The 23,874-nt window shown below is 60.6% G+C and overlaps 2 protein-coding genes across 3 annotated transcripts in view; one reads left to right on the forward strand and one right to left on the reverse strand.

Annotated features, from left to right (window-relative positions):
• Window positions 1-13,072, forward strand: FLII (FLII actin remodeling protein). Of its 2 annotated transcripts, none has more exons than XM_025428160.3 (30): window positions 1-156; window positions 1,778-1,888; window positions 2,203-2,274; window positions 3,646-3,726; window positions 4,050-4,135; window positions 4,261-4,422; window positions 4,596-4,699; window positions 5,042-5,217; window positions 5,312-5,469; window positions 6,152-6,236; window positions 6,625-6,772; window positions 6,927-7,063; window positions 7,263-7,475; window positions 7,749-7,928; window positions 8,519-8,601; window positions 8,731-8,805; window positions 9,041-9,124; window positions 9,223-9,394; window positions 9,943-10,047; window positions 10,132-10,323; window positions 10,569-10,757; window positions 10,843-10,982; window positions 11,094-11,340; window positions 11,479-11,633; window positions 11,712-11,772; window positions 11,880-12,008; window positions 12,094-12,200; window positions 12,297-12,402; window positions 12,492-12,557; window positions 12,637-13,072. In XM_025428160.3, the coding sequence occupies exons 1-30, from the start codon at window positions 94-96 to the stop codon at window positions 12,769-12,771; spliced, it is 3,822 nt and encodes a 1,273-aa protein (XP_025283945.1). In that variant the 5' UTR covers window positions 1-93; the 3' UTR covers window positions 12,772-13,072. The 2 variants fall into 2 exon arrangements, with proteins under 2 accessions (XP_025283945.1, XP_025283946.1); XM_025428161.3 differs by having other exon boundaries at window positions 6,930-7,063.
• Window positions 13,027-23,874, reverse strand: part of LLGL1 (LLGL scribble cell polarity complex component 1) — a 17,858-nt gene continuing 7,010 nt past the window's right edge. Inside the window, exons 5-23 of the mRNA XM_025428162.3 lie at window positions 23,670-23,828; window positions 23,429-23,591; window positions 23,215-23,350; window positions 22,832-22,886; window positions 22,511-22,665; window positions 22,213-22,436; window positions 21,970-22,037; window positions 20,733-20,886; window positions 20,554-20,658; window positions 19,545-19,837; window positions 19,080-19,227; window positions 18,699-18,852; window positions 16,486-16,781; window positions 15,693-15,957; window positions 15,391-15,505; window positions 15,122-15,234; window positions 14,514-14,634; window positions 14,277-14,356; window positions 13,027-13,703 (exon numbers count right to left, since the gene is read on the reverse strand). Coding sequence (XP_025283947.1) covers window positions 14,278-14,356; window positions 14,514-14,634; window positions 15,122-15,234; window positions 15,391-15,505; window positions 15,693-15,957; window positions 16,486-16,781; window positions 18,699-18,852; window positions 19,080-19,227; window positions 19,545-19,837; window positions 20,554-20,658; window positions 20,733-20,886; window positions 21,970-22,037; window positions 22,213-22,436; window positions 22,511-22,665; window positions 22,832-22,886; window positions 23,215-23,350; window positions 23,429-23,591; window positions 23,670-23,828 — 2,803 coding nt within the window. The 3' untranslated portion in view covers window positions 13,027-13,703; window position 14,277. The remainder of the gene's footprint in view (window positions 13,704-14,276; window positions 14,357-14,513; window positions 14,635-15,121; window positions 15,235-15,390; window positions 15,506-15,692; window positions 15,958-16,485; window positions 16,782-18,698; window positions 18,853-19,079; window positions 19,228-19,544; window positions 19,838-20,553; window positions 20,659-20,732; window positions 20,887-21,969; window positions 22,038-22,212; window positions 22,437-22,510; window positions 22,666-22,831; window positions 22,887-23,214; window positions 23,351-23,428; window positions 23,592-23,669; window positions 23,829-23,874) is intronic.

Consider the following 23,874-nt stretch of genomic DNA (forward strand, 5'->3'; position numbering starts at 1 on the left):
GGGCGGGTTAAAGGGGCGGGGCCGGCGTCGGCCCAGCCCGCGGCTCGCCCCGCCGCCCCCCGCGCCCGCAGGCCCGGCAGCGAGAGCGGCGCCATGGAGGCCACCGGGGTGCTGCCGTTCGTGCGCGGCGTGGACCTGAGCGGCAACGACTTCAAGGTGAGCGGGCCGTCAGGGCGCGGGGCCGGCTTCCCTCCAGGCCGTGTCTTCCGCCCGGGCCCGCGCCGCTCCCCGCTTCCTGTCCCGCCCGCGCCCGGCCCCGCGCCGCCCGGGACCGCGGGAGGGAAGGGGGGCTGCCCCGGAGCTCGCGGCCCCGCCCGGAACGGCCCCCCGACGCGTCCGCTGCGGCTCGGGAAGACCCGGGCCGGGGGGGCCGGGGGGGCCGGGCGGGGGCCGGGGGGGCCGGGCGGGGGCCGGGCGCGCAGCGGCGCGGGGAGTGTGGGCTGGGGGCCCCGCGCGCCCCGGTCCGGGGGTCCGGGCCCCGCCCGCGCCGCAGACTGGCCTGGGGGTCTGCGAGCTGCTCCCGCCCTCCGCGCCCTCCGTCCCCGCCCCTCTGAGGTCACACGCCCAGCCAGGCCCTGACTCAGGGCCGGCCTTGCTACCGGCTGTCGGTCGGGGGCGGGTCTGGAGCACACTCATCGCGGCCCGAGCCTGCCGCCGCCACCCCATCCTGTGTGGTCTCGGGCAAGTCACTTCCCCTCTCGGAGCCCGGGTTTTCTCATCCGGTGGAGGGGGCTGCCTAGTAACCCCTCTGGGGACTCTGGGGCAGGTGCAGCCACCTCGGCTGACGGTGGCCTGAGCAGCTGCGGGACTGGTAGACTAGGGCCACAGGGCAGGTGAGGCGGTTCTAGAGGGTCTGGGAGGAGCAGGGCAGTGCTGGCGACCAAAGGAGGCGGGGCAGCAGTGGAAGTGAGAGCTGGCCCCGCCCGGGGAAGGGCAGCCTGGGGGCAGGTGGGCAGGGGAGGGGGGGGATCCTGGTAGTGTCCGGCTGCGTCTGCAGGGGTGGGGGCCGGGCCCTCACGGAGGAGGCAAGAAGGCCCTTCCTGCATTTCCCCACCTGTACACGCACTTCTGACACTGTGCCCAGGTGGCCACACCACTCTCCTCTGCCCCCATCGCTGCCATCCTTACCTGGGGTTTCCATCGACCTCTCCAGAGTCACCAGCAGGGAATGTGGCTGTAGGGGGCTGGGAACACTGGCCAAGGGCGCCTCAAACTGCCCACTGTAAGGCTAAGGGGACTGAGGGGGGCATTCAGAGGCTCACGAAGACACGAGTGAGGCAGTGCCTGTGCGGATGGGGAACTGGGGCCTCACACCAAGAATGGCTGGTATGCTGATGGCTGAGTGGGGCGGGGCCGGGGCCTTGGTGGAGGCTCAGGGATACCCCATCTCTGGAGGCCTAGGTGGGGCCTGGAATGGCACACAAGGGCATTTGAGCCAAGCTGACCACACCGCTGGGCCCTGGGGATGTCCCCTGGAACAAGCCAGGTCCGACCTGGCCCCCTCAGGGCTCAGAATCCAACAAGAGACAGACATTAGGCCAACAGTCACCTTGATTATTAGTATGTCTTCACATTTTTGTCATGAGGGGCTTTTGTAAGCCCTGTTACATTGCTGAAGTTGAGGCACAGAGTGGCAAAGTGACCTGCCCAGGGGAGCACAGCTGGTGAGAGGTGGCTCTGTTGCTCTCCCAAGGCTCCCATGGGTATGGGGGCCACAGAGGGTAGTAGAGCAGGAGCGCCCGTTGCCCAGACCAGTCTCACTGTGACACACCCCCAGGGTGGCTACTTCCCTGAGAATGTCAAGGCCATGACCAGTCTGCGGTGGCTGAAGCTGAACCGCACCGGCCTCTGCTATCTGCCAGAGGAGTTGGCTGCCCTGCAGAAGCTGGTAAGGGGCTTTGGGCAGTCGGGGAGGGTTCCTGTGGATGGGGCTGGGCCAGGTGGGCAGAGCTTGCATAGAAGGCAAATGACGTGAAGGAAGCCACTGACAGCCATAAATAGAGCTAGCAGATAGGGAGGGAGCACCCTGTCCCAGGAGGTGTGTAAGGAAAGACTGGCTGTGTGAGGGAGGGAGGCTGCAAGAGGGGGAGTGGGCCTGTGTGGCTAAGGGCCCCCTGGATGGTGCAAGATTTTGGTGGCAGATGGGGCCCCTGTAGGCACCCTACCCACACTGCTGAGCCTCTGCTCCCGTGTCTTGCTCAGGAGCACTTGTCTGTGAGCCACAACAACCTGACCACGCTTCACGGGGAGCTGTCCAGCCTGCCGTCACTGAGGGTGAGTGCTACCACTGGCCGTTGAGCTTGGGAGTGTGAGGGCAGGGCCAGCATCTCTGCCCATCCTGCCTCAGACTCAGGGCCCCGTGCTTTTTTTTTTTTTTTTTTTTAAGATTTTATTTATTGGGGATCCCTGGGTGGCTCAGCGGTTTAGCGCCTGCCTTTGGCCCAGGGTGTGATCCTGGAGTCCCAGGATCAAGTCCCACATCAGGCTCCCAGCATGGAGCCTGCTTCTCCCTCTGCCTGTGTCTCTGCCTCTCTCTCTCCCTCTCTCTGTGTCTCTCATGAATAAATAAATAATCTTTTATTTAATAAAATAAAACGCCCTAGGCCAAAGGCAGGCGCTAAACCGCTGAGCCACCCAGGGATCCCCTCAGGGCCCTGTTCCTAAAGGGGAGGGGATACCATAATGCCCTGCGGTGAGTAATGCATGGGGACAGCGGGTAAAAAACCCAAACTCTCACCTGTTTTTAGACAACAGGTACTGTAATAACAGTCAATACCAGCCGAGCTGGTATCCAACTCTTCCTCGTGGGTTTTTCCATAGAATCCAGACCCTTACCAAGTTCCCAGATGAAGACACTAGGCCATAGAGCCAGGTCACTGGTCCAAGGTCACTTGCCCGAGGCAGGCAGTGGTAGAACTGGGGTAGGGTGGAGTTTGGCCCTGTAGATAGGCGGTCAGGGTGGTCCTGTTGCCCCTCTGTGGTTGGCACTGCACAGATGGCAGCAGCCGTGTTGGTGCTTGCAGTCGTGGCACTGTTCTGTGGCCTGTTCTCTCTGCCCCTGAGACTTTCCGCACTTCTATAGCCTGACATACCAGCCCTGAGAGGATAGAAAACAGACTTGCCCTATGTCCATACCGTGTCTCAGAGCTGCCCCCTTATCTTGCCCTCTGGAATTGGGAAGAGGAGGGATTATTTGGTCAGAACAGGTTCCTTGGGGATCCTGCGCTGGTCCCTGGGGCACATTTGAGCTGGGCTTTGAGATATGAATAGGATCTCATCAGGAAACCAGGAAGAGGGATCCCTGGGTGGCACAGCGGTTTGGCACCTGCCTTTGGCCCAGGGCGTGATCGTGGAGACCCGGGATCAAATCCCACGTCGGGCTCCCAGTGCATGGAGCCTGCTTCTCCCTCTGCCTATGTCTCTGCCTCTCTCTCTCTGTGTGTGACTATCATAAATAAATTAAAAAAAAAAAAAAAAAAAAGAAACCAGGAAGAGCTTGCCAGGTGGAGGGACAGTGAGCAAAGGCCAGGAAGGGACAGCCCTTGGCCCTCTGTGGGGCTTCCTGAGGCAGTATCCTTCCCTCATCTCTCTGCTGCTCCCAGGGGTGGAAGCCAGAAATCATGGGCCCCCATGGTTTATTCACAGGCCATCGTGGCTCGAGCCAACAGCCTGAAGAATTCCGGAGTCCCCGATGACATCTTCAAGCTGGATGACCTCTCAGTTCTGGTTAGTGGTTACCCATGCACCTGGCCTACCTGTCAGCCTTCATCTATCATAGTGGTCCCCGCAGCCACCGTTATACCATGTCATGTTGCAGATGGAGAAACTGAGGTGCAGTGTGCCTTACCCAAGGTCACTCACGAAGTCAGATCCCGAACTTAAGCATCCCTTCTCTTAGGGTCTTGGCTTTCTCCGTTTGGCTCTGAAACCCCTTCCTCCACTCCTTGCTCAGTGCTCCACCTGATCCCCAAGGCCGGTGGAGGCCTGGCAGGCTGGCACTGGCCCCAATACCCCTGACTTGGCCTCCCCGTTTCTACGTTTCTACCCAGGACTTGAGCTACAACCAGCTGACAGAGTGCCCGCGGGAGCTGGAGAATGCCAAGAACATGCTGGTGTTGAACCTCAGCCACAACAGGTACCTGTGCGCAGGGGCAGGGGCGAGGGGGTACGGGTTGCAATATGGTGGGTGGGGTACTGGGCCTGGGAGCCTTGCATCTGGCACCCATAGCCCCTGCCTGCCTCACTCCCATCCGCCCGCAGCATCGACACCATCCCCAACCAGCTCTTCATCAACCTCACTGACCTGCTGTACCTGGACCTCAGCGAGAACCGCCTGGAGAGCTTGCCCCCACAGATGCGCCGCCTGGTGCACCTGCAGACGCTTGTGCTCAATGGGAACCCACTGCTGCACGCACAGCTCCGGTGGGCCTCCCTGGGGCATCTGGCCCAGTCCCTCAACTCCCCCGGAGTTCCAGCCCTCCACAATGCCCCAACACTCCTGAGTGGGCCGTGGCCACCCTGACCCCATCCCCTTGGCCCCTCAGCCCTGTGTTCTCAGGCCCGCCTCTGGCCTGAGCGCCCACGTCTCCCCACAGGCAGCTCCCGGCTCTCATGGCCCTGCAGACCCTACACCTGAGGAACACGCAGCGTACCCAGAGCAACCTCCCCACCAGCCTGGAGGGCCTGAGCAACCTCGCAGGTTGGTGGTCCCAGGGTGGCATCCTGGGCTCTGGTTCCTTGGGGTTCCTTGCTTCTGGTCCTGACCACCTCCCAGAGGGGAAAGGATGCAGTTACATGACGGTTATTTCTTTCATCGTGACAACTAGTGCTGACACCCACTTACGAGCTTTGGCTTTATGCCCAGACCCACCAGCGTGAGGAAGTTTTTCCAAATGGAGAAACTGAGGTTCAGAGATTAAGTCACTTGCTTAAGGCCACAGAGCCCAGAGGCGGTAGAGGAGGGGCTCACATTAGGGCTCCTGCCCCTGGACCTGACTGTGGGGGCCCCTGCTCATGCATGTGCCCCCTCCCTGTATCCCAGATGTGGACCTGTCCTGCAATGACCTGACACGGGTGCCCGAGTGCCTGTACACCCTTCCCAGCCTGCGGCGCCTCAACCTCAGCAGCAACCAGATCTCGGAGCTGTCCCTATGCATTGACCAGTGGGTGCACGTGGAGACACTGAACCTATCCCGTAACCAGCTCACCTCGCTGCCTGTATGTCCAGGCAACCCGCCCCCCGGGAGGGGGAGGGGGGGCTGAGCCACCCCGGCTCCTGCCCTTGACTCCCACACCCCTGTCTCCCCTCTAGTCTGCCATTTGCAAGCTAACCAAGCTGAAGAAGCTGTACCTGAACTCCAACAAGCTGGATTTCGATGGGCTGCCTTCAGGCATCGGCAAGCTGGCCAGCTTGGAGGAATTCATGGCCGCCAACAACAACCTGGAGCTGATCCCTGAGAGCCTGTGCAGGTGCTGAGGCGAGGGGGGGCGGGTGGTGGGGGCTTACGGTACTGAAGACCCCAGCATCGTAGCTACAACCCACCTTGCGACCTCTGCACGTCGTGCAAGATGGATGGGTTAACTTGGTTTTGTGGCTAAAGCTCACACAGTGTGTGACAGCAATTCCCAGGGTGAGTACCCCACGTCTTCCCACATGTGGATGGGGATGAGGCTAGAGGGGTCCCACTGCCACATGAATTTGGGACATGGCACCATCTGTATCTCCCTCTGGAGGCCACAGTGTCCACTGGCATGGCCTCCTCAAGACTCTGAGAAATCCTTCAGGCAGAGCACAGAGGATCCCTCCGTCATTGGCTTCCAGGCTAATTAGAGGACAGAATGTTTAGGGTCCTGTAGTTCATATCCAGGGGCCTTTATTTCTGCAGGCAGCCCCTTTGAAAAACATTCCCTAGAAGTCACTAAAAGTCCTTCCCACTTGCTTCGCTGTGAGGAGCCCCCTGTTGTAGCTGTTGCAGCCTCTCCTGCCTTTCTCGGCCTGTCTGAACCCACTGGGGCCTTAACGAGCTGGATGCCTCAGTTCCTCTGGCCCCACCTGCTCCCCATCTCCAAGACTGGAAGTCTCCCTGCTTCCCCCCTCCCCCTACCTGACCTCGTCTGTCACCTCCCTGAGGCTGCAGCTCTGTCCTCACAGATGCACAAAGCTGAGGAAACTCGTCCTGAACAAGAACCGCCTGGTGACCCTGCCGGAGGCCATCCACTTCCTGACAGAGATCGAGGTCCGGACAGGCCAGGGCCAGCGTGCAGGGAGAGGGTGGGCCTGGTGGGGAGGCCGGAGGTGACCACGGCCTCTCAGGAAAAACCAAACAAAGCTATGTCAATGGAGTGGGGGGGACCCAGCAGAGGCCCCTGGAGGGGTGCCAGTGCCACAGAAGGAAGAAGGCCAACCACTTCCCATGTCCAGACCATGCTCGACAGCATCATTCAAGCCCCACACCCGGCCTGCAAGATCACACTTCACAGGGGGAAAACTGAAGCCCTCCGGGGTGGCTGCAGAGCCGGGATAAGAGCCTAGGAGCCTGGTTGCAAAGAGCAAGAAACCGGGGTTGGGGTGACTGGGAGGTAGAGCCTGGGCTCACTGCCTCTTCTGCTTGCCCCACGAGGCAGGTCCTGGACGTGCGGGAGAACCCCAGCCTGGTCATGCCTCCCAAGCCCGCGGACCGTGCAGCCGAGTGGTACAACATTGACTTCTCGCTGCAGAACCAGCTGCGGCTGGCAGGTGCTTCTCCTGCTACAGTGGCTGCGGCAGCAGCTGGTAAGCAGAGCAAGTCTGGCTGGGGTGCTCGGGGCCTCAGCTTAGCCATCTGTAAATGGAGTGGGAAACACAGCTTCTGGATCCTGGGGCGCTGGGTTGGCCTCTGGTTGGCTGGATGCCCGACCAGGGCCCAACCATTTACTCCATCCCCAAGCAGGAAGTGGGCCCAAGGACCCCCTGGCTCGCAAGATGCGGCTCCGGAGGCGTAAGGACTCAGCCCAGGATGACCAGGCTAAGCAGGTGCTGAAGGGCATGTCAGATGTGGCCCAGGAGAAGAACAAAAAGCAGGAGGTAAGCCAGGCAGGGGCTGGGACGGGGCAAATGTCCCTGGACTCTGCTTACGACAGATTGTGTGACCCAGGCCAAGAGGGAGAGTGGATCCCAGGTAGTGAGAATAGCCCATGCAAAGGCCCTGAGGTGGGTAGCAAATAAAGAGGCCAGACTGAGTGGCCACGTAGAGGTAAGCCATGCTTTGTGACTGTGACTCCAGGAGAGTACTGACGCCCGAGCCCCTGGGGGCAAGACACGGCGCTGGGACCAGGGCCTGGAGAAGCCGCGCCTTGACTACTCTGAGTTTTTCACGGAGGATGTGGGCCAGCTGCCTGGTCTGACCATCTGGCAGATCGAGAACTTTGTGCCTGTGCTGGTGGAGGAAGCCTTCCATGGCAAGTTCTATGAGGCTGACTGCTACATTGTGCTCAAGGTGAGGATCGGCGTGTTGTTGGGGGCTATGTGACCCCCAGTGACCTTATCTTAGATGGCTCAGGACCCCCAGCTCCACACTTCTGTTCACTGAGGCGAGGCGGGAAGGAGAGGACGTGGCAGAGGAGGCAGGATGGGGTGGCCCAGGCAGAGGTGTAGCAGTGCAACCCGCCCTGGGGTTGGGGTCTGTGGCAGTTCCAGGGTCCTCTCTGGGGTGAGCTGGGAAGCCAGGATACCCTGGAGAGAGCTGACATGGCCTGTGCCCCGCCCCCAGACCTTTCTGGATGACAGCGGCTCTCTGAACTGGGAGATCTACTACTGGATTGGCGGGGAGGCCACCCTGGACAAGAAGGCTTGCTCTGCCATCCATGCCGTGAACCTGCGCAACTACCTGGGGGCCGAGTGCCGCACTGTGCGGGAGGAGATGGGCGATGAGAGCGAGGAGTTCCTGCAGGTGCCCGCCGGAAGGGGGGGCGGGGGCAGGGCTAAGACTGCTGGCGTACCAGGCTGAGGCCAAAGGTGGCAGGGGTTGAGACCTAAGGCAGACAGCAGGGTCAGGAGAGCTAGACACGGCCAAAGGTGGGGAGCCCAGAGGGAGATGGAGGAGCTGGGACCAATAGCGCCTAGGGGGTGGGGCCGCCAACTGGGCGCAAAGGGGCGGGGCCCACGGAGTGCCCGGGTAGCAAGCTGTGCTGACATCTCTGGCCAGCTGGTTGTGTAGACAGCCATCCACACTAGATTTTACTGAATCACTCCTTGCCCTCTTGCATAAACCTGCTTGGTCCCATGCCCTGATGTGCGCATATTTAGACATGCTGTATGTGTATCTAAATCTTAACAAGAGTGATGGGCATTTTTGTACATTCTAACACTCGAATATGTGTTTGTTTATAGACACAGGTCTCATTCTTTTTTTTTTTTTTTTCATAACTCCATCACAGATTTGTAGCACTTGATGCATCTGTCCACAAATTTATCCTGACAGGTGGTATCTGGTGGGGGGAGGGGTAGCACACTGATGAAGGCCCACACCCTCACACACAGGTATTTGACAATGACATCTCCTATATTGAGGGTGGAACAGCCAGTGGCTTCTACACTGTGGAGGACACACACTATGTCACCAGGTGAGGGGGCTTGTGGGTGGTGGTCCTGACCTGGACTCAACTGGGAAGGATTGGAGGAACCAGCCCCTTGGTGACCCTGCCCGATGTCCCATTCACTCTTGCCCCATTCACTCTTGCTCTCGCCCCCAGGATGTACCGCGTGTATGGAAAAAAGAACATCAAGTTGGAGCCTGTGCCTCTCAAGGGGGCCTCCCTGGACCCAAGGTAGCCCCCATGACTAGAGCGAGGGGAGGGCTGGAGCCCACACTTCCTCCCTACTAGTGGGGGACAGGTTTGGGTTCAAGAAGAGGCCTTCCAGCAACCCTTTTAACCCCGTCTCGAGCATGGAAGGACCACCAAGGGGGCTGAAACCCATAATGAGGGACTTAGGGCAGGGTCATAGGCACAAGGGCAGTCGCTGCCCGTGTCCATTGCTGCCCCTCCTGCCCCTCCTGTCCAGGTTTGTCTTCCTGCTGGATCGAGGGCTGGACATTTATGTGTGGCGGGGGGCCCAGGCCACGCTGAGTAGCACTACCAAGGCCAGGTATGAGGACACGGTGGGGTATTTTATGCACAGACACACTGTTACCTAAGAAGAGACATGGGAACTCATTAAGGGCTTTGCATACCCTTACCCCCAAGGCTCTTTGCGGAGAAAATTAACAAGAATGAACGGAAAGGGAAAGCAGAGATCACCCTGCTGGTGCAAGGTCAGGAGCCTCCAGAGTTCTGGGAGGCACTGGGCGGGGAGCCCTCTGAGATCAAGAAGCACGTGCCTGATGACTTCTGGCCACCTCAGCCCAAGCTGTACAAGGTGAGCTGTGGTGCTGGTGGCAGTGCTCTTTGCCTGGACTCTGGTGGGGAGAGGGTGCCCCCTTCTGGACAGAAAATCGCCAGAGCCGCAGTCTAGAGGCTCTAAGTGCTCTGAGAAGGCCGGGAGAAGTACTGCTAGAATGTGTGTTCCCAGGAGGGAGGCTGCAAAGTGCCTGGGTGCCAGGCCTGAGAAGCTGACCTTAATTCTGTAGGTGACAGGAATCCCCCAAGGGTGTTGCAAGCAAGAAAGGGACAGTTAAAGAATTAGAAATGACAGTAAGAAAAAAAAAAAAAGAAATGACAGAAAGGATCTGGAGAGGGTAGGCAGGGAAAGAAAGCCTCATTTAAAATCCTTTCCACTGACAGTGTCCTTAAAGCATTGGTGGAAGGAGGAAACCGAGGTCCAAAGGGGAGCAGGCAGTGGTCCTGAGCACACACAGCAGGGCAAGGGCCAGACTCTGGGGTAGAGGGGGGCTGGTGGGTGGGGCTCCTGTCCCCCACCCCACCCCCAGGCCTTCCCCTGGCACGCCTACCCATTCCTGCTGCCAGGTGGGCCTGGGCCTGGGCTATCTGGAGCTGCCACAGATCAACTACAAGCTCTCTGTGGAACATAAGACCCGTCCCAAGGTGGAACTGCTGCCAAGGATGAGGCTGGTGAGGCACACGGAGGGAGGCGGGGGCCGGGGTTCCCCCCGTGGGTCCGGGAATCAGCGTTGACCTCCAGTCTTTTCCTCGCAGCTGCAGAGCCTACTGGACACGCGCTGCGTATACATCCTGGACTGTTGGTCCGACGTGTTCATCTGGCTGGGCCGTAAGTCCCCACGCCTGGTGCGCGCCGCCGCCCTCAAGCTGGGCCAGGAGCTGTGCGGGATGCTGCACAGGCCCCGCCACGCCTCGGTCAGCCGCAGTCTCGAGGGCACAGAGGCGCAGGTGCGGAGTGCGGCCTCCCCTACACGGCCTGGTCCCCAAGTCCCCAGCCCGGTCCCAGCTGCCATTAGGCCAGCCCTGGGTGCCCGGCCAGGCCCCGCCCCCGCCCCGCCCCCTTGGCCACTGGGCCCGCCCCCGGGCTCTTCCCCTCAACCGGTCAGGCCCCGCCCCCCGGTACTAGGCTCCGCCCTGCACCTCCAGGCCCCGCCCCCAAGCCTTTCTGGGTCGCATTTCCTCCCTCTGGGCAGGTATTCAAGGCCAAGTTCAAGAACTGGGACGACGTGTTGACGGTGGACTACACACGCAACGCGGAGGCTGTGCTGCAGGGCCCGGGACTCACCGGGAAGGTGAAGCGAGACGCCGAGAAGAAAGATCAGATGAAGGCTGACCTCACCGCGCTGTTCCTGCCACGACAGCCGCCCATGGCGCTGGCGGAGGTGGGGGCGGGCCTGGGACCGGGCAGGAGGGGGACTCCGGAGGGTCCCTGCCCTCTGCCCTCTGACTAGCGGCTGTCGCATGCAGGCCGAGCAGCTGATGGAGGAGTGGAACGAGGATCTGGACGGCATGGAGGGCTTTGTGCTGGAGGGCAAGAAGTTCGCAAGGCTGCCGGAGGAGGAGTTCGGCCACTTCTACACACAAGACTGCTACGTCTTCCTCTGCAGGTGCCACCACAGAGCACCTGTCACCCGGCCCAACCCCTGAGGCTAGCGGGCTCTAGTCGTGTCCCCACACACACCCCCCAACCCCCTGCTTACTGCCCTCTAACCCCCCAGGTACTGGGTCCCTGTGGAGTATGAGGAGGAGGAGGAGAAAAAGGAAGAGAAGGAGGAGGAAAAAGCAGGAGCAGAGGGCAAAGAAGGTGAGGAGGCAGCAGCTGAGGCAGAGGAGAAGCAGCCCGAGGAGGATTTCCAGTGCATCGTGTACTTCTGGCAGGGCCGGGAAGCCTCCAACATGGGCTGGCTCACCTTCACCTTCAGCCTGCAGAAGAAGTTTGAGAGCCTCTTCCCCGGCAAGCTAGAGGTGTGCCTGCCACGCCACGCCCAGCTTCAGGCCATGCCTCCACCACCTCTGGCGAGGGACCCAGACCCCGGGGAGGTGTGGCCCAAGGGGCAGGGGGTCTGGTCCAGGGAGGGGCCCCTAACATCTCCATACCCACAGGTGGTGCGCATGACGCAGCAGCAGGAGAATCCCAAGTTCCTGTCCCATTTCAAGAGAAAGTTCATCATCCATCGGGGCAAGAGGAAGGCGGCTCAGGGCACCTTGCAACCCAGTCTCTACCAGATTCGCACCAATGGCAGCGCCCTCTGCACCCGGTGCCTAGCTTGGGGGGGGCAGATGGGGTGGGGGGCAATGGCCAGCGGTGACTCCTTGCTGACACTCCCACTCCCCAGGTGCATCCAGATCAACACTGATTCCGGCCTCCTCAACTCTGAGTTCTGCTTCATTCTCAAGGTGAAGTTGTGGGTGTGGCCAGGGACTGTGGAGCAGGGTGGTGGGTTGTGGGTTGTGGGCTGTGGGCAATGGGCTGGCCGGTACTGAACCCCCGGCTCTCCGGTCAGGTTCCCTTTGAGAGCGAAGACAACCAGGGCATCGTATATGCGTGGGTGGGCCGGGCGTCGGACCCAGACGAGGCCAAGCTGGCCGAAGATATCCTGAACACCATGTTTGACACTTCCTACAGCAAGCAGGTGACCAGGGCAGGTGGTAGGCAGGTGGGCAGTCACTGGGCAGGGGCAGACCAGGGCCCTGAGCCTGACAGACCCTTTCCTGCAGGTCATCAATGAAGGCGAGGAGCCCGAGAACTTCTTTTGGGTAGGCATTGGGGCACAGAAGCCTTATGATGATGACGCCGAGTACATGAAGCATACGCGGCTCTTCCGGTGAGGCGGGGGCCCAGACCCTTTCCCCGCACTTCCTCCTGGGTCCTGGCACCCGTGTGTGACTCTCATAGCCTCTCCCCGCCCCTCAACCTCCAGGTGCTCCAACGAGAAGGGCTACTTCGCAGTGACGGAGAAGTGCTCAGACTTCTGCCAGGATGACCTGGCGGATGATGACATCATGCTGCTGGACAATGGCCAAGAGGTGAGGCTCCTCCCTGTTCAGGGAGCCCACCCCCCAGCAGATGGGGAGCTGAGGCCCCCTTGAGACCATCTGCCCTGCTGTCCCCACAGGTCTACATGTGGGTGGGGACCCAGACAAGCCAGGTGGAGATCAAACTGAGTCTAAAGGCCTGCCAGGTGAGCCGGGTGGTGAGGAGGGCTGGGTCTGGTGGGCCGCAAAGACTGCCCTTGGCTCACGCCTCGTCCCACTGGCCAGGTATACATCCAGCACATGCGATCCAAAGAGCACGAACAACCCCGCCGCCTGCGCCTGGTCCGCAAGGGCAACGAGCAGCACGCCTTCACTCGCTGCTTCCATGCGTGGAGCACCTTCCGCAAATCTCTGGCCTAGGGCAGCCACTGCCTGCCTGCAGTGTTCCTGGCGCAGCCCTGAGCTCGGGCAAGAGCGAGGAGGGGCCTCGGTCCCTCCACGGCCCCCAGCTCTGGCCACCTCCCCAACCTCCAGTGCCACAGTCCCCAGCAGCACAGCCCAAGCAGCACCAGTGGGGAGACCCTGACCCATGCCCTCCAGGGTCTGGGCAGTTGGAGTCCCTCCAGGGTGAGCTTATGTGTGATGCCCCATCCAACCAGAGAGAAAGCAATGTGGTTGCTTTTAAAGAGATATTAAATGCTTTTATTTTCAATATTAAAAATCAGTATTTTTAATATTAAAACAGCGCTAATTTTAACAAAATGACAGGAAAAAAAAAACCCAGGGTACAATCTACAGGGAAACCAATCCTGACTGACCCCCCCCAACACACACACACACACACACACTCTCTCTCTCACACACATACCCGACTGGACCCCAGTCGTGGATACCCAGCAGAGCGCCCAGTCACATATGCACACACACGTGCATTCATGCAACAGACTGGGGGGTGGGGGTGGGTGCTGGCCCAAGAACAAGTACCAAAATAGTTTTAGAAATGCCTGTCCAGCCTGGCTCAGGCGTTAGAAAAATATTCTTTGCAAAGAGAGTGGGGAAGGACGGTGTGTTGAGTGGGAGGTGGCATGGGCTTGCCAGCCCCAGCTGTCCTCTCCCAGTGGCACCTGGCCTCTAGGTAGCCAACTGCCTATAGGAGGGGCCATTGTGAATCTGTCCCAGAGGCTCGGGGCTGAGTCCCAGGCTCACGGCCGCCCCGCACCGCCCTGGGGCCAGGGTGGGAAGGTCCCCGCTGGAGGCCACAGATTAGCAGGTGTGGGTCTATGCGAAGGGGCCAGGGGTCCTGGATCCCAGCTCTGAGCAGGGCAGCTGGTAGCCAAATAGTTTTGGCCTTCCTGGTAAAGGAGGAGAGGAGGGGTCGGAGAAAGCCAGGAGGCCCAAATGGGCAGATAGCCTGGCTGCAGGGGTGCCACCACTCTGCTTCCACCCATTCAGGGGCAAGGGTCCTGCAGTGACAGCCAGAGGCGGGCTTTCGGAGTCTAGGCACTGACCACATTTTAGCCCACTGAGATTAGGGCATGGCCCAGGAAGACAGCAGGAGCTGGGGTGCCTGAGCTCCGTGCAGGGCCAGGCTGCATGGGTGGGAGCACCAGACAGCCAAGAAATACTGGAGCAGACCTATGGGCCCCAGATGCAGACCCCAGATCCAGGCCCCACTTCCTGGGCTCACCTGGCCAGACCTGACCACCGGAGCCTGGGTGAGCTCTGCAAAATGGGCTAGCCAAACCAGCCCCCCGCCCCAAGCTGCTGCCACTTCTAAGTGGTTTGCTCTGGCCTGATTCCAACCACCACCCGTGATACCCAGAGGCTGACAGGCCAGCCTTGTTTTTCTAAGACTCAAGTATGAAAATCAAGGCTGTCGAACAGTAAGGACCAGGTAGATCCAGAGCCCCTAAATCGTGCAGCACCTCATTTGATCAGGATGGAGCAGGCTCGAGCCTCATCCTCTGCCAGATTCCTCAGATTCTTCTCTGATTCCTCTGAAGAGCTGGGGGGTGGGGGGCAGTGATCAGAGGGTCCAGTGACGTGGCCTTCCCTCAGACCTCCATGCCCAGCTCCAACGGAAGGAAGGCCAGAGGGTGTGACAGGGAGGCTGGGAAGCCAGGGGAGCCCCTCCTGTGCACCCGCCCGCCCACCTGCCTCACCCCAAGAAATCCTTCACGTCCTCCACTGTGACGTCCCCTGTCGTGTCCAGTGTGGTGTCGGCACTGGTGGCCGAGTCAACGGACATGGGCGAGAGCATGGCCTCAGGTGGCTCTGGGGTGTCTGCACAGAGGAAGTGGTTAGGCCCCTGCCCAGACCCCTAGGCACCCTGTGCCCTTCACCTCCCGCCCCTGGGGACCTGAGGCTCCGGACCCAAACCTAGCCCACCGTGAGGCTTGGGATGACAGCCTGACCTCCGGCCCTCTCCCGTCTGGCCTGCCCTATCCAGGGCTTCCAGCCGCGGTAGGGCTGCTGCCTCCCTTTTTTTTTTTTTTTTTAAAGGCTTATTTACTTATTTATGATAGATACAGAGAGAGAGAGAGAGAGGCAGAGACACAGGCAGAGGGAGAAGCAGGCTCCATGCCAGGAGCCCGAAGTGGGACTCCATCCCAGGACTCCAGGATCGTGCCCTAGGCCAAAGGCAGGTGCCAAACTGCGGAGCCACCCGGGGATCCCCGGGCTGCTGCTCCTAACAGAGCCTTGCCCCATGTCTGTGGGTGGAGCTGTGTGGGTGTCCTGCCACCTTCCTCTCCCACCCAGTCCCCCTTACCAGCTCTCCTGCTGTGGCCAGGATCTGGGCTTCCATTGCGGCTCTGTGGGGCCAGGACGATGCCTGGGGTCCCATTAGCCTGGCTCAGCTTGGGTGACTCTCGGAGCCTATAGCTGCAGAGACAGGGCCATTATGGGGGCCGCAGGAGTGCCAGACACTGCCCACCCTCTCCCAGGCCCCAGGATCAGAGAGGAGTGCAAGCAGGGAGGCTGGGCCTGGGGATATGACCAGCCCTAGAGACAGGCCTTTGGGTTGCATCCGCCATGCACCTGGCGCGGGTGGTATCTTGAGGCCAGCTAATGTCCAGAGAGCAGAGCGGCTCTGTGATGTTCCGGGCACTCAGAGAGAAGCGTTCAAACTCCGACGGAGAAATCAGGTAAAACCCTGGGTGGGCAAACAAGGAGTGGGGTGCAGTGAAGAGGTGGGCTCCAACCACAGCCCCCAGCGGCCTGCTCCTGGGCCTAGGCCAGCCAGTCCCACACCCGCCTGAGGGGCCCCCTCCCCCACTGACATGCCCCAGCAGCTCTCCCAGTCCCTCTGAGGCCCCCACCCCGGGAAGGCTGCGCCTCACCCTGGCCGTGGCGCGTGAAGACGCAAGAGGCGATGCCACTAATGTCCTCCTTCCGGATGCAGGCATAGTGCACCTGGGGCCGCAGGCCAGGCACTGAGAACACATGCACGTCGCCCAGGTTCGTGAGGCAGGCCAGGCAGGTCTCAGCATAGTCCTCGCAGGCCACGCTGGCAAACGTGGCAAGTGCCACCTTGCGTACACGACAGCCCTCGTGGGCCGTAAGCTTGAACTTGGTCTTGGCGCTCACCTTAGGTAGTGTGAATACCTGGCAGCAGGAGGGTGGCCAGTGAGTGGAGCCTGGCAGAGGCTATTCTGGATGCAAGCAGCAGCCTCCACCCTGAACCCAGCCTGCCAGGTGGGCCTGCACCCCTGGCCACATGGCTGCCTCTGCCCAGGCACCCTCCCGCCCCGAGCCACCCTTTCCTCACAGTCCACCTAGCATTCATGCTGCTCCCAGAAACCTCTCAGGGCCCCACCAGCTGTGGCCAAACCAGTCACACTGGGTTTTAAAGGTGAGGTGAATGGTATCCACTCAGAGCATGACTTCCTGTCAGGCAGAGCCCTGAGGAGTGCTCAGAGGGCCCTGGTGGGGACTCAGGGAGGCAGGAGGGTCCCAAGGAGATGCAGCCAGCTGAGGGAGCATTGGGATTCTCCAGGGGGCATTTCGGCTAGCTAGGGGTGTCTGGGGGTGGGAGGGAGGGGTCTCAGCACGTAGGGGATATAAACAGGGCACTTTCTAGAGGGTCCCATGGCCTCTGAAGGGGGAGCCTGCAGGGTCTCTACGATGGTTTACCTTGAACTGCTCCTCAGATGCGATGAGCACGGCATGACCACCTTGCATGTCAGGGGCCTGTGCCAGATCCCGAGAGGCCTCATAGGGCTCAGGCAGCGGGCGGCCACGCCCATCCAGCACAGCGATGGCCACCACGGGCGCGCGGTGCATCAGCTGCACCTCCTTGCCCAGCACGGCCTCCACCGCCCTCTCAGCTCGCTTCTCGCTCCCCACCGCTGCCGCCGGCACTTCCAGAGCGTAGGCAAACACAGAGCCCGAGTTGGTGCCTGCCCACATGGTGGGGCCATGGTGGGCCGCTGTGGGACAACAGCAGGTGAGGCAGGCTGTCAGCCACATGACACCCGTTCCTCCCCTCCATTCCTGATGCTCCGGAACCACTCTCCCAGCCCATGCCTTCCTAGAACCTCGGCCAGCCTCGGGCCCTGAGGCACCTTCTCTATGTTGCTGTCCTTGGATACAGCCCTCTGGCAGAAGAGGGAAGGAACTCCAGGACATCTCGAAGATGTCAACAGGCACCCCAGTTATACCCTGACCTCTCCAAGCCCATCCTGCTGCACCCTCAACCCCCAACTTGATTACAGGGGTCTGTCACACAGCCCTAACTCCTGCCCCCGCTATCAGGTGCCATCTCCAGTTCACTGACCAACTGGGAACCACCTTCACCCTGTAGATGTGCTCTAGCGGCCACGGCCCACACCTAAGGATGCTTCCCACCTTGCGGCCAGACATGGAGCCCTTGGGCCTGGGCTGAAATGACCTGAGGCCTGATGCTGTCCGGCCAGCTTTCCCTGTGTGAGCTGAAACTTGGGGTAGGTCCTTCAATGCAGAATCAGAACTGAATGTGAGTGAGCCATTAGTCAGTGCTGTGTGTGCCCTTGATAAACTGACAGCCATAGTAACAACCGTCAGGGGGAGCCAAACCCCAGGGAAGAGTCAGCAACTCATCATGCCACCTGGACCCATGACAGGCAGCCACCTGGGAAGCTGCACCCCATCAGCCTTTTTGCAGGGACAGTGGACCAAGGTAAAGGCCTAGGGCTACCAAGTCTAGCTGGTGAGAAGATCCACTGGACAGAGGATCCCCAAGATACAAATAAACCAGGAGGAGGGTGTGCCCCTCTCAGACTCAGGGACTGGAAGTTGTTGTCTCAGTGAGGTCAAGGGCCGCCTGACTAGATGCTGACCCGACATCTACTATAAAAAGGCATTTAAAAAAAATTTTTTTTAAAGATTTTTATTTATTTATTCATAGAGACACACACAGAGGCAGAGACACAGGCAGAGGGAGAAGCAGGCTCCATGCAGGGAACCTGATGTGGGACTCAATCCCGGGTCTCCAGGATCATACCCCAGGCTGCAGGCGGTGCTAAACCACTGCGCCACCAGGGCTGCCCTAAAAAGGCATTTTTGAGACAAATGGAGAAAGCCAAAGTGGACCAAGCGGGACTGGGATCAGCATTGGTTCCACGAGGTACGATGTGGGTGCCCTGGCTGTGGATTATGCCTGTTGGACACACACTCAAGTCCTCACTCAAAGGTTTTCATTTAAAATACTCCAGCAAGGGATGCCTGGGTGGCTCAGTGATTGAGCATGTGCCTTCGGCTTAGGGTGTGAACCCAGGGTCCTGAGATCGAGTCCCGCAGGGAGCTTGTTTCTCCCTCTGCCTGTGTCTCTGCCTCTCTCTCTGTGTCTCTCATGAATAAATAAATAAAATCTATACAACACTCCAGCAAGATAGACAATGGAGCATGAGGTGGGGATGGTGTGACAGCAGCAGATGGCTGGGGGCATCAGGCCGGATGTGCAGGGTGACGGATTCCTATTTTTGAGTATGGCTGAAATTCTGTTACACAAGTTAAAAACTGATCAGCGAATCAGTCCATAAACCAGGCCACAGCAGTCTATAGAGGACCTTGTGGAGGCTCCCAGCCATCAGGGGCAGAGCCGGTTCCTCAGTGAGGCTGACCCTCGCATGCCCCTCCCTCAGATCTTGGGCTCCCTCTCCCTCTTCAGATCTCAGAGGCCCACCAGGCTCCCTCACCAGCCCCATACACATGGGAATTCTGGGGGCCGGGGACTATTTGGGGAGCCAGTTCAGTGTGGCATGTGGTAGGCTTCCCTACCCTCCCATAAGGCCTGGTCCCACCCCCTCCCCGTATCTCCTAGATGGCCAACCAAGGCTCATCTCCCCAGTGCATCCTCCCCATCTCACCATCTCGAAGAAACGTGTCAGCGAAGTAGAGGCAGCGGACGACGCCAGAGAGGGAGTCGTCGGCGGAGCGGGGCTCAATGCGGCGCTGCACTGGGGTCATCTCCACATCGTGGGGGCAGGCCTGCTCAGCCAGCTGCGCATTGGCCTCCTGCAACTGGAGAGGCAGTGGCCTCCAGGACGCCGCCTTCCCAACACCTTGCCTGCGCCCATGCAACCTGGTGCCCAGCAGCCCGGCACCCTCTTGATCAGCCTGGCCAGAGCAACTATGGGGAGTGGACACCAGGCTTGGGGCCAAGGCCGGGGCCGGTGCCCAACTCTGTTGCTCTGCCCAGCCCTGAGAGGTAGACAGGCGGCACCCAGGGCAGGCTGGCCCCAGCTCACCTTGCTGGTGGCACTAGTGGCCCGCTTCTTGCCCGAGACTCGGCTCTTGCGGATGCGCCGGAAAGACTGGCGCAAAGACTTCTTGAGGGACTTCACCCGAGACAGTGGCCCCTCCATGGCCAGGGAGTCGTTGGGGTGTAGTGTGCACCTGTGGGCAGGAAGGTACCAGCTGGGCCACAGAGCAGACTCCTGGAGCAGCCACTGTGCTCCTGTTGGCCCCATGGGTCAGGAACTAGAGGTCCTGTGTGGCTGTCCTGCAACCCAGCAGCTTGGCAGGGGTGGGGTGGGGGAGGGGTTTAAAACTCTACCAGTGACACTTCCCATAAGGACGGAGCTGCCAAAGGGGAAGGGGGCTTCAGGTCACCCTATCTACCATATGAGAGCTTAGAAGGGGAGATCGAGGCCCCAACAGTTGCAGGGAAACACCAGGGTTCCCACAGGAGGCTGGGCCCGTCCCCCACACACCTGGCCAGCACAGGGCTCCTGCGCTGATAGTCAAAGAGGCCAAAGCCGTGACTGGTGCCAAAGGCCACGAGGCTCCACTCGGCATGGAGCGTGACGGCTGTCACAGCAGCCGGTGGCAGGCACTGAACCAGCACCCGGGGCTGGAAGCCAGCAGGCCACGGCAGCGGCCCCGTGCGTGGACTCAGCCGCTCATGGCCCTTCCACGTGAAGCCCTCTCGGTCCTGGAGGAGGTCCACACTGGCCACGCTGACTGCCTGCTCCGATGGCACATCACTTAGCTCCAGCACCAGCACCTGAGCCCACGGTGGGGTGGGGTAGGGGCAGGGTCAGCAAGGAGGACGATGGTATTAGACCACCCAGGCCCTACCTCATACTGCAAAGTCCTTGCCAGGGTGGTCCCAGTACGGTCTCCAGTTCATCTGCTTAAAAAGCACTTATTGGCTGCCTACTGTATACTAGGGCCTTCACTAAGCCCTGGGAAACACGGTGACCAAGACCCACTGCTTTGCCGTCTAGCAGCAAAATATGCCCCCTACCCCCATGCCTGTCTTCATTTAGTAATAAGCAGACACTGAGCACCTCCTGTATAATGCACAAGTGCCAGTGGCACAGCAGTAACCAAGGCCCATTGGCCTCTGAAGCAAAGGATTCCCCGTTAGCCTGTCTTACAACTAACGATGAGTCCCTACTGAGCACCTATGTACCGTGTGAGTGCTGGAAGCATAGCAGTGACCCCACTTCCCCAAAGCTCACCTAATACTTGAGCTCTCAACTCCAGCCCCAACCCTCCATGGTTCCCCAACAACCAGAATCTAGCCCTCAAGACCCCCTAGTAGGTTCCACCTCCCTGGCTGACCTCACCCCAGCCATCCCCACCTGGAGCCCCATTTCCATCTCTGGGCTTTTGGCCATGATGGTCCCCCTCCTGCTCCACCAGACCATCTGGGTCAGGCCCACTTCCTCCACAAAGCCCTCTGAGACCCCAACCTGGATGACACCTCCACCTTACCTGGCCTGCAGTGCCAGCTACCACCATCTGGGCCGTGTACTTGCAGAGTGCCACCTTCTGCACCCCAAGCCGAGGATCGTCACTATAGGGGTCGAAGCAGCCCACCTGGGGGGCGGGATGGGGAGATGACACGGGGCAGAGCTGGGGCCAGACTCCCCAGGGCTGGGGGAGGGGCCCACCTTGCGAAAGGGCGGCCAGTCATCCTCGGTGGCCTGGGCCAGGCTGTCGGCGTGCTCGCAATCTGTCTGGAAGAGGCCAGCTGTGCTTAACTTGTAGAGTGGCCGCAGTGCCACACCTGAGGCATCCCAGAACCGCACGGTGCCATCCTCATGACTGCAGGGAAGGTGATGTCAGGCCCAGTCTGGGGCCCCTTGCACCCCACATCCACTCATCCAACAACCACTCACTGAGCACCTACTGCAGATGCCAAGCACGGACCAGACTCCCACTGCACACAGCAAACAGGAGGCATCTACTGTAAAGAGCAAACACACCCCGAGCGCCTACTGTATGCCAGACCACATGCACCTGGGCCTCTCAAACAGGGTGAAAAGGTGGAAATAATCACCAGTGTGACGAGCAGAAGATGGTAGAAGAGATAATGCAGGGAAGAGAGGACTACAGGCGCATCCAGAAAAGGTGATCGGGAGTTAGCCACAGAGCAGAAGGATCAGCTGGGGCATGAGGCAGCCATGTAGGCAGAGCAGCAGGAAGCCTGGGGAGGCTGGGAGGAAGCAGGGAGGGGAAGTGGGGGGCAGGAGCAGACAAATCTGGGGGTGCAGCCTCAGGACACAGCTGCAGAGCCCACGTCAGAGGCCTTTGGGTGGTAGTGGAAGCCCAGAGCCAGCGTGTGAAAAGGTACATGAGTCTCTGGGGCTGGTTGGGACACCTCCAGAAGCACTGGAAGCCACGATTAGGATTTCTCCAGCAAGGGAGGGGACACTGGAGTCAGAGGCCTGAGGGTCCCGGCACAGGCAGGCAGCAGGGGCAGGGCAGGGCAGGAAGTCAGGGCCTGAGTCACTGGGGCACGTCAGCGCCCGCCAGGCCCAGGATGGGCTCTCCAGCACCTGCCCTGGGCAGATCAGCGTGGGCCAGCCCAGATTTTCCGGTCCCAGGGCAGGCTGGGTGGGTGGAGCTCAGTTTTAGACCAAAAGGCAGGGCAGGGCGGGGCCTTATTAACCCAGGGCCCAGGGCGGCTTCATCCCAATCCACCCTGCAGGAGAGGGGATGGCCTGACCCCACCAGGGGCAGGGCCCAAGTCACTGGGCAGGGCAGTACCCATCAGGCCCAGAATGGGCTCTCCCGCACCTGTGCAGGCCGCATCAGGCCCCATCTGCCCACATACACACGCGCGCGCGCACGCGCACACACACACATCACACCTGTGCTCGCCACGGAGCACACGTGTCTGCCTACCCGGTCAGCAGTAGCCCTCGCTGTGATGGCTCCTGGGCCAGGTTCCGGCCCCCAGTGATGGGCCAGCTCTGGGCAGATACACAGAAGTGGAAGGTCAGGACAAATGCCTTTTCCTCACCCTGGACTTGGCACCCAGGGCCCAAAGTGCTTCTGAGCCCCCACCTCTGGGCCTGTGCCTGGGCGCTACCAGGGCCACCCTCCCTCCCCCAGGCCCCGGCCCTGCAGGGGACCCTGGGCACATACCAAGGTGCTGGAGGCAGGCTGTGGACTCTGCTGCTCGCCAGCGCTCACAATGCGGGCCCACAGCTTGGCGGGGACGTTGGCAACGTGTGCCGAGCAGGTGATGGCAGACGAGTGCAGTGGGGCTAGGTATGGAGCAGGAACGGCAGGCCAGCCAGGTGTCTGCAGGTCGAGCACCACCAACTCCTCCTCAAGCAGCACGGCCAGGGCTTGGGGTTCATCAAACTCTGTGGGATGAGAACTAGGTGAGCCCAGCTGCAGGAGGCACGGGGCACAGGGCGGGGAGGGACAGGGCACACACCGTCCTCAGGCCGTGTGCTGTGCACTGTGAAGAAGTCAATGATGCGGGAGGTAAAGTCCAGCGTCACTAGAGTCTCGGCTCGGAGCACGCTCACGCAGTGGCGGTCCCCATAGCTGGCACGGGGCATGCCGCCACTGAAGATGATGAAGTGGTCCCTGCACGGCAGGTAATGGAGCCATGTGAACCCCCCCCCGGGCCCCAGGTGCCCACTACCTAACCCAGGGTGGGTGACGCAGGACAGCCCTGTGTCCCAGAACCCACCCCTCCCCCCCTGTAGACATGACCTCCCAACCCGTACCTGAGAACCGACTCCCCACCTACCCAGATTCACAGTTTCGCCACAGAATCTTGTTAATGGCTTTGCAGGGGAAGGGGCCTAGAGAAGTGGGACAGTGTCGGGCTCACTCGCTCGCCAGTACCAAGAGGGCCCCATGTCCCATTCTTTCAAGGTTTTCCCGTTCCTATTCTGCCTCCATCACTTCCCACCTCACAGCTGCTTCCTGAGTCCCCAAGGGGAAGGCCCACCGACCCACCGTGAACCCCCAGCAGTCTCACCTTTGAGGATCCGGTGGCACTGCCCCCTTCCACAAGTCCTCCTGGACACCCCCACCAGGGCCAGGCAGCCCCAAGTGCCTGAGCTTGGGAGGACCAGTCAGCCTCATGCTCAGGTGGCAGCGGCTGCCCTCGGACTCTCCGGCACTCACCGTAGGGTGTGGTGGTTACTGTGGGCTGTGTCATCGGGGAGTCGCCGGCGTCTACTGACCAGACGGCGTAGCTGCCGTCGCTGTGCGAGCTGACCAGTGTGCGGCCACTGCGTTCCCAGCACAGGCTTTCCAGCTGCTGCAGGGCAGAGGGGGTGAGTGTGAGCAGGGGCAGGAGCAGGGGGCCTCGGCTACCATGCTGGCCTCCTCCATGTACCTGGTTGCCCAGGAAGACTCGGTCTGCGCACTGCGCCGCCTGGTTCCAGATGACCAGCAGGCCCCGGCTGTAGCCGATGAGGATCCTGGTGGGGTCCTGCAGATGTCCTTGGAGTGACTCCACAGGGCCCAGTGCCTTTCCACACCGGTAGTCGTCTGGCACGCTGCAGAGGGGCTCAGGTGAGCTGGCAGGGCACCACCCAGGCACCAAGTGGCTGCTGGGAAGTCCACCTGCCTCTCACCTTCGAAGAACCTCATCCGGGGCAAGAGTCTGGCCCTCAAGCAGCGTCAAGGTGGGAACGTCCAGGAAGAAGACGCTGCCGCCCTCGGTGCCCAGGGCTGCCATGTCACCAGCCGCCACCAGCAGGACCACTGTGACACGGGCGAGGCTGAGCGGGCCACTGCAGGGGATGAGGGGAGGCAGGTGAGGGCCCAAGCCCATCCACC

The sequence above is a fragment of the Canis lupus genome, chromosome 5 (genome assembly GCF_003254725.2).
Source record: "Canis lupus dingo isolate Sandy chromosome 5, ASM325472v2, whole genome shotgun sequence".
NCBI lineage: Eukaryota > Metazoa > Chordata > Mammalia > Carnivora > Canidae > Canis > Canis lupus.

Coding starts and splice junctions, on each gene's coding strand:
- FLII (XM_025428160.3), top strand. CDS start 94: ATGGAGGCCACCGGGGTGCTGCCGTTCGTGCGCGGCGTGGACCTGAGC. Junction 6,237..6,624: donor ACTTCCTGACAGAGATCGAG/GTCCGGACAGGC, acceptor CCCACGAGGCAG/GTCCTGGACGTGCGGGAGAA. Junction 7,476..7,748: donor ACTGCTACATTGTGCTCAAG/GTGAGGATCGGC, acceptor CCCCGCCCCCAG/ACCTTTCTGGATGACAGCGG.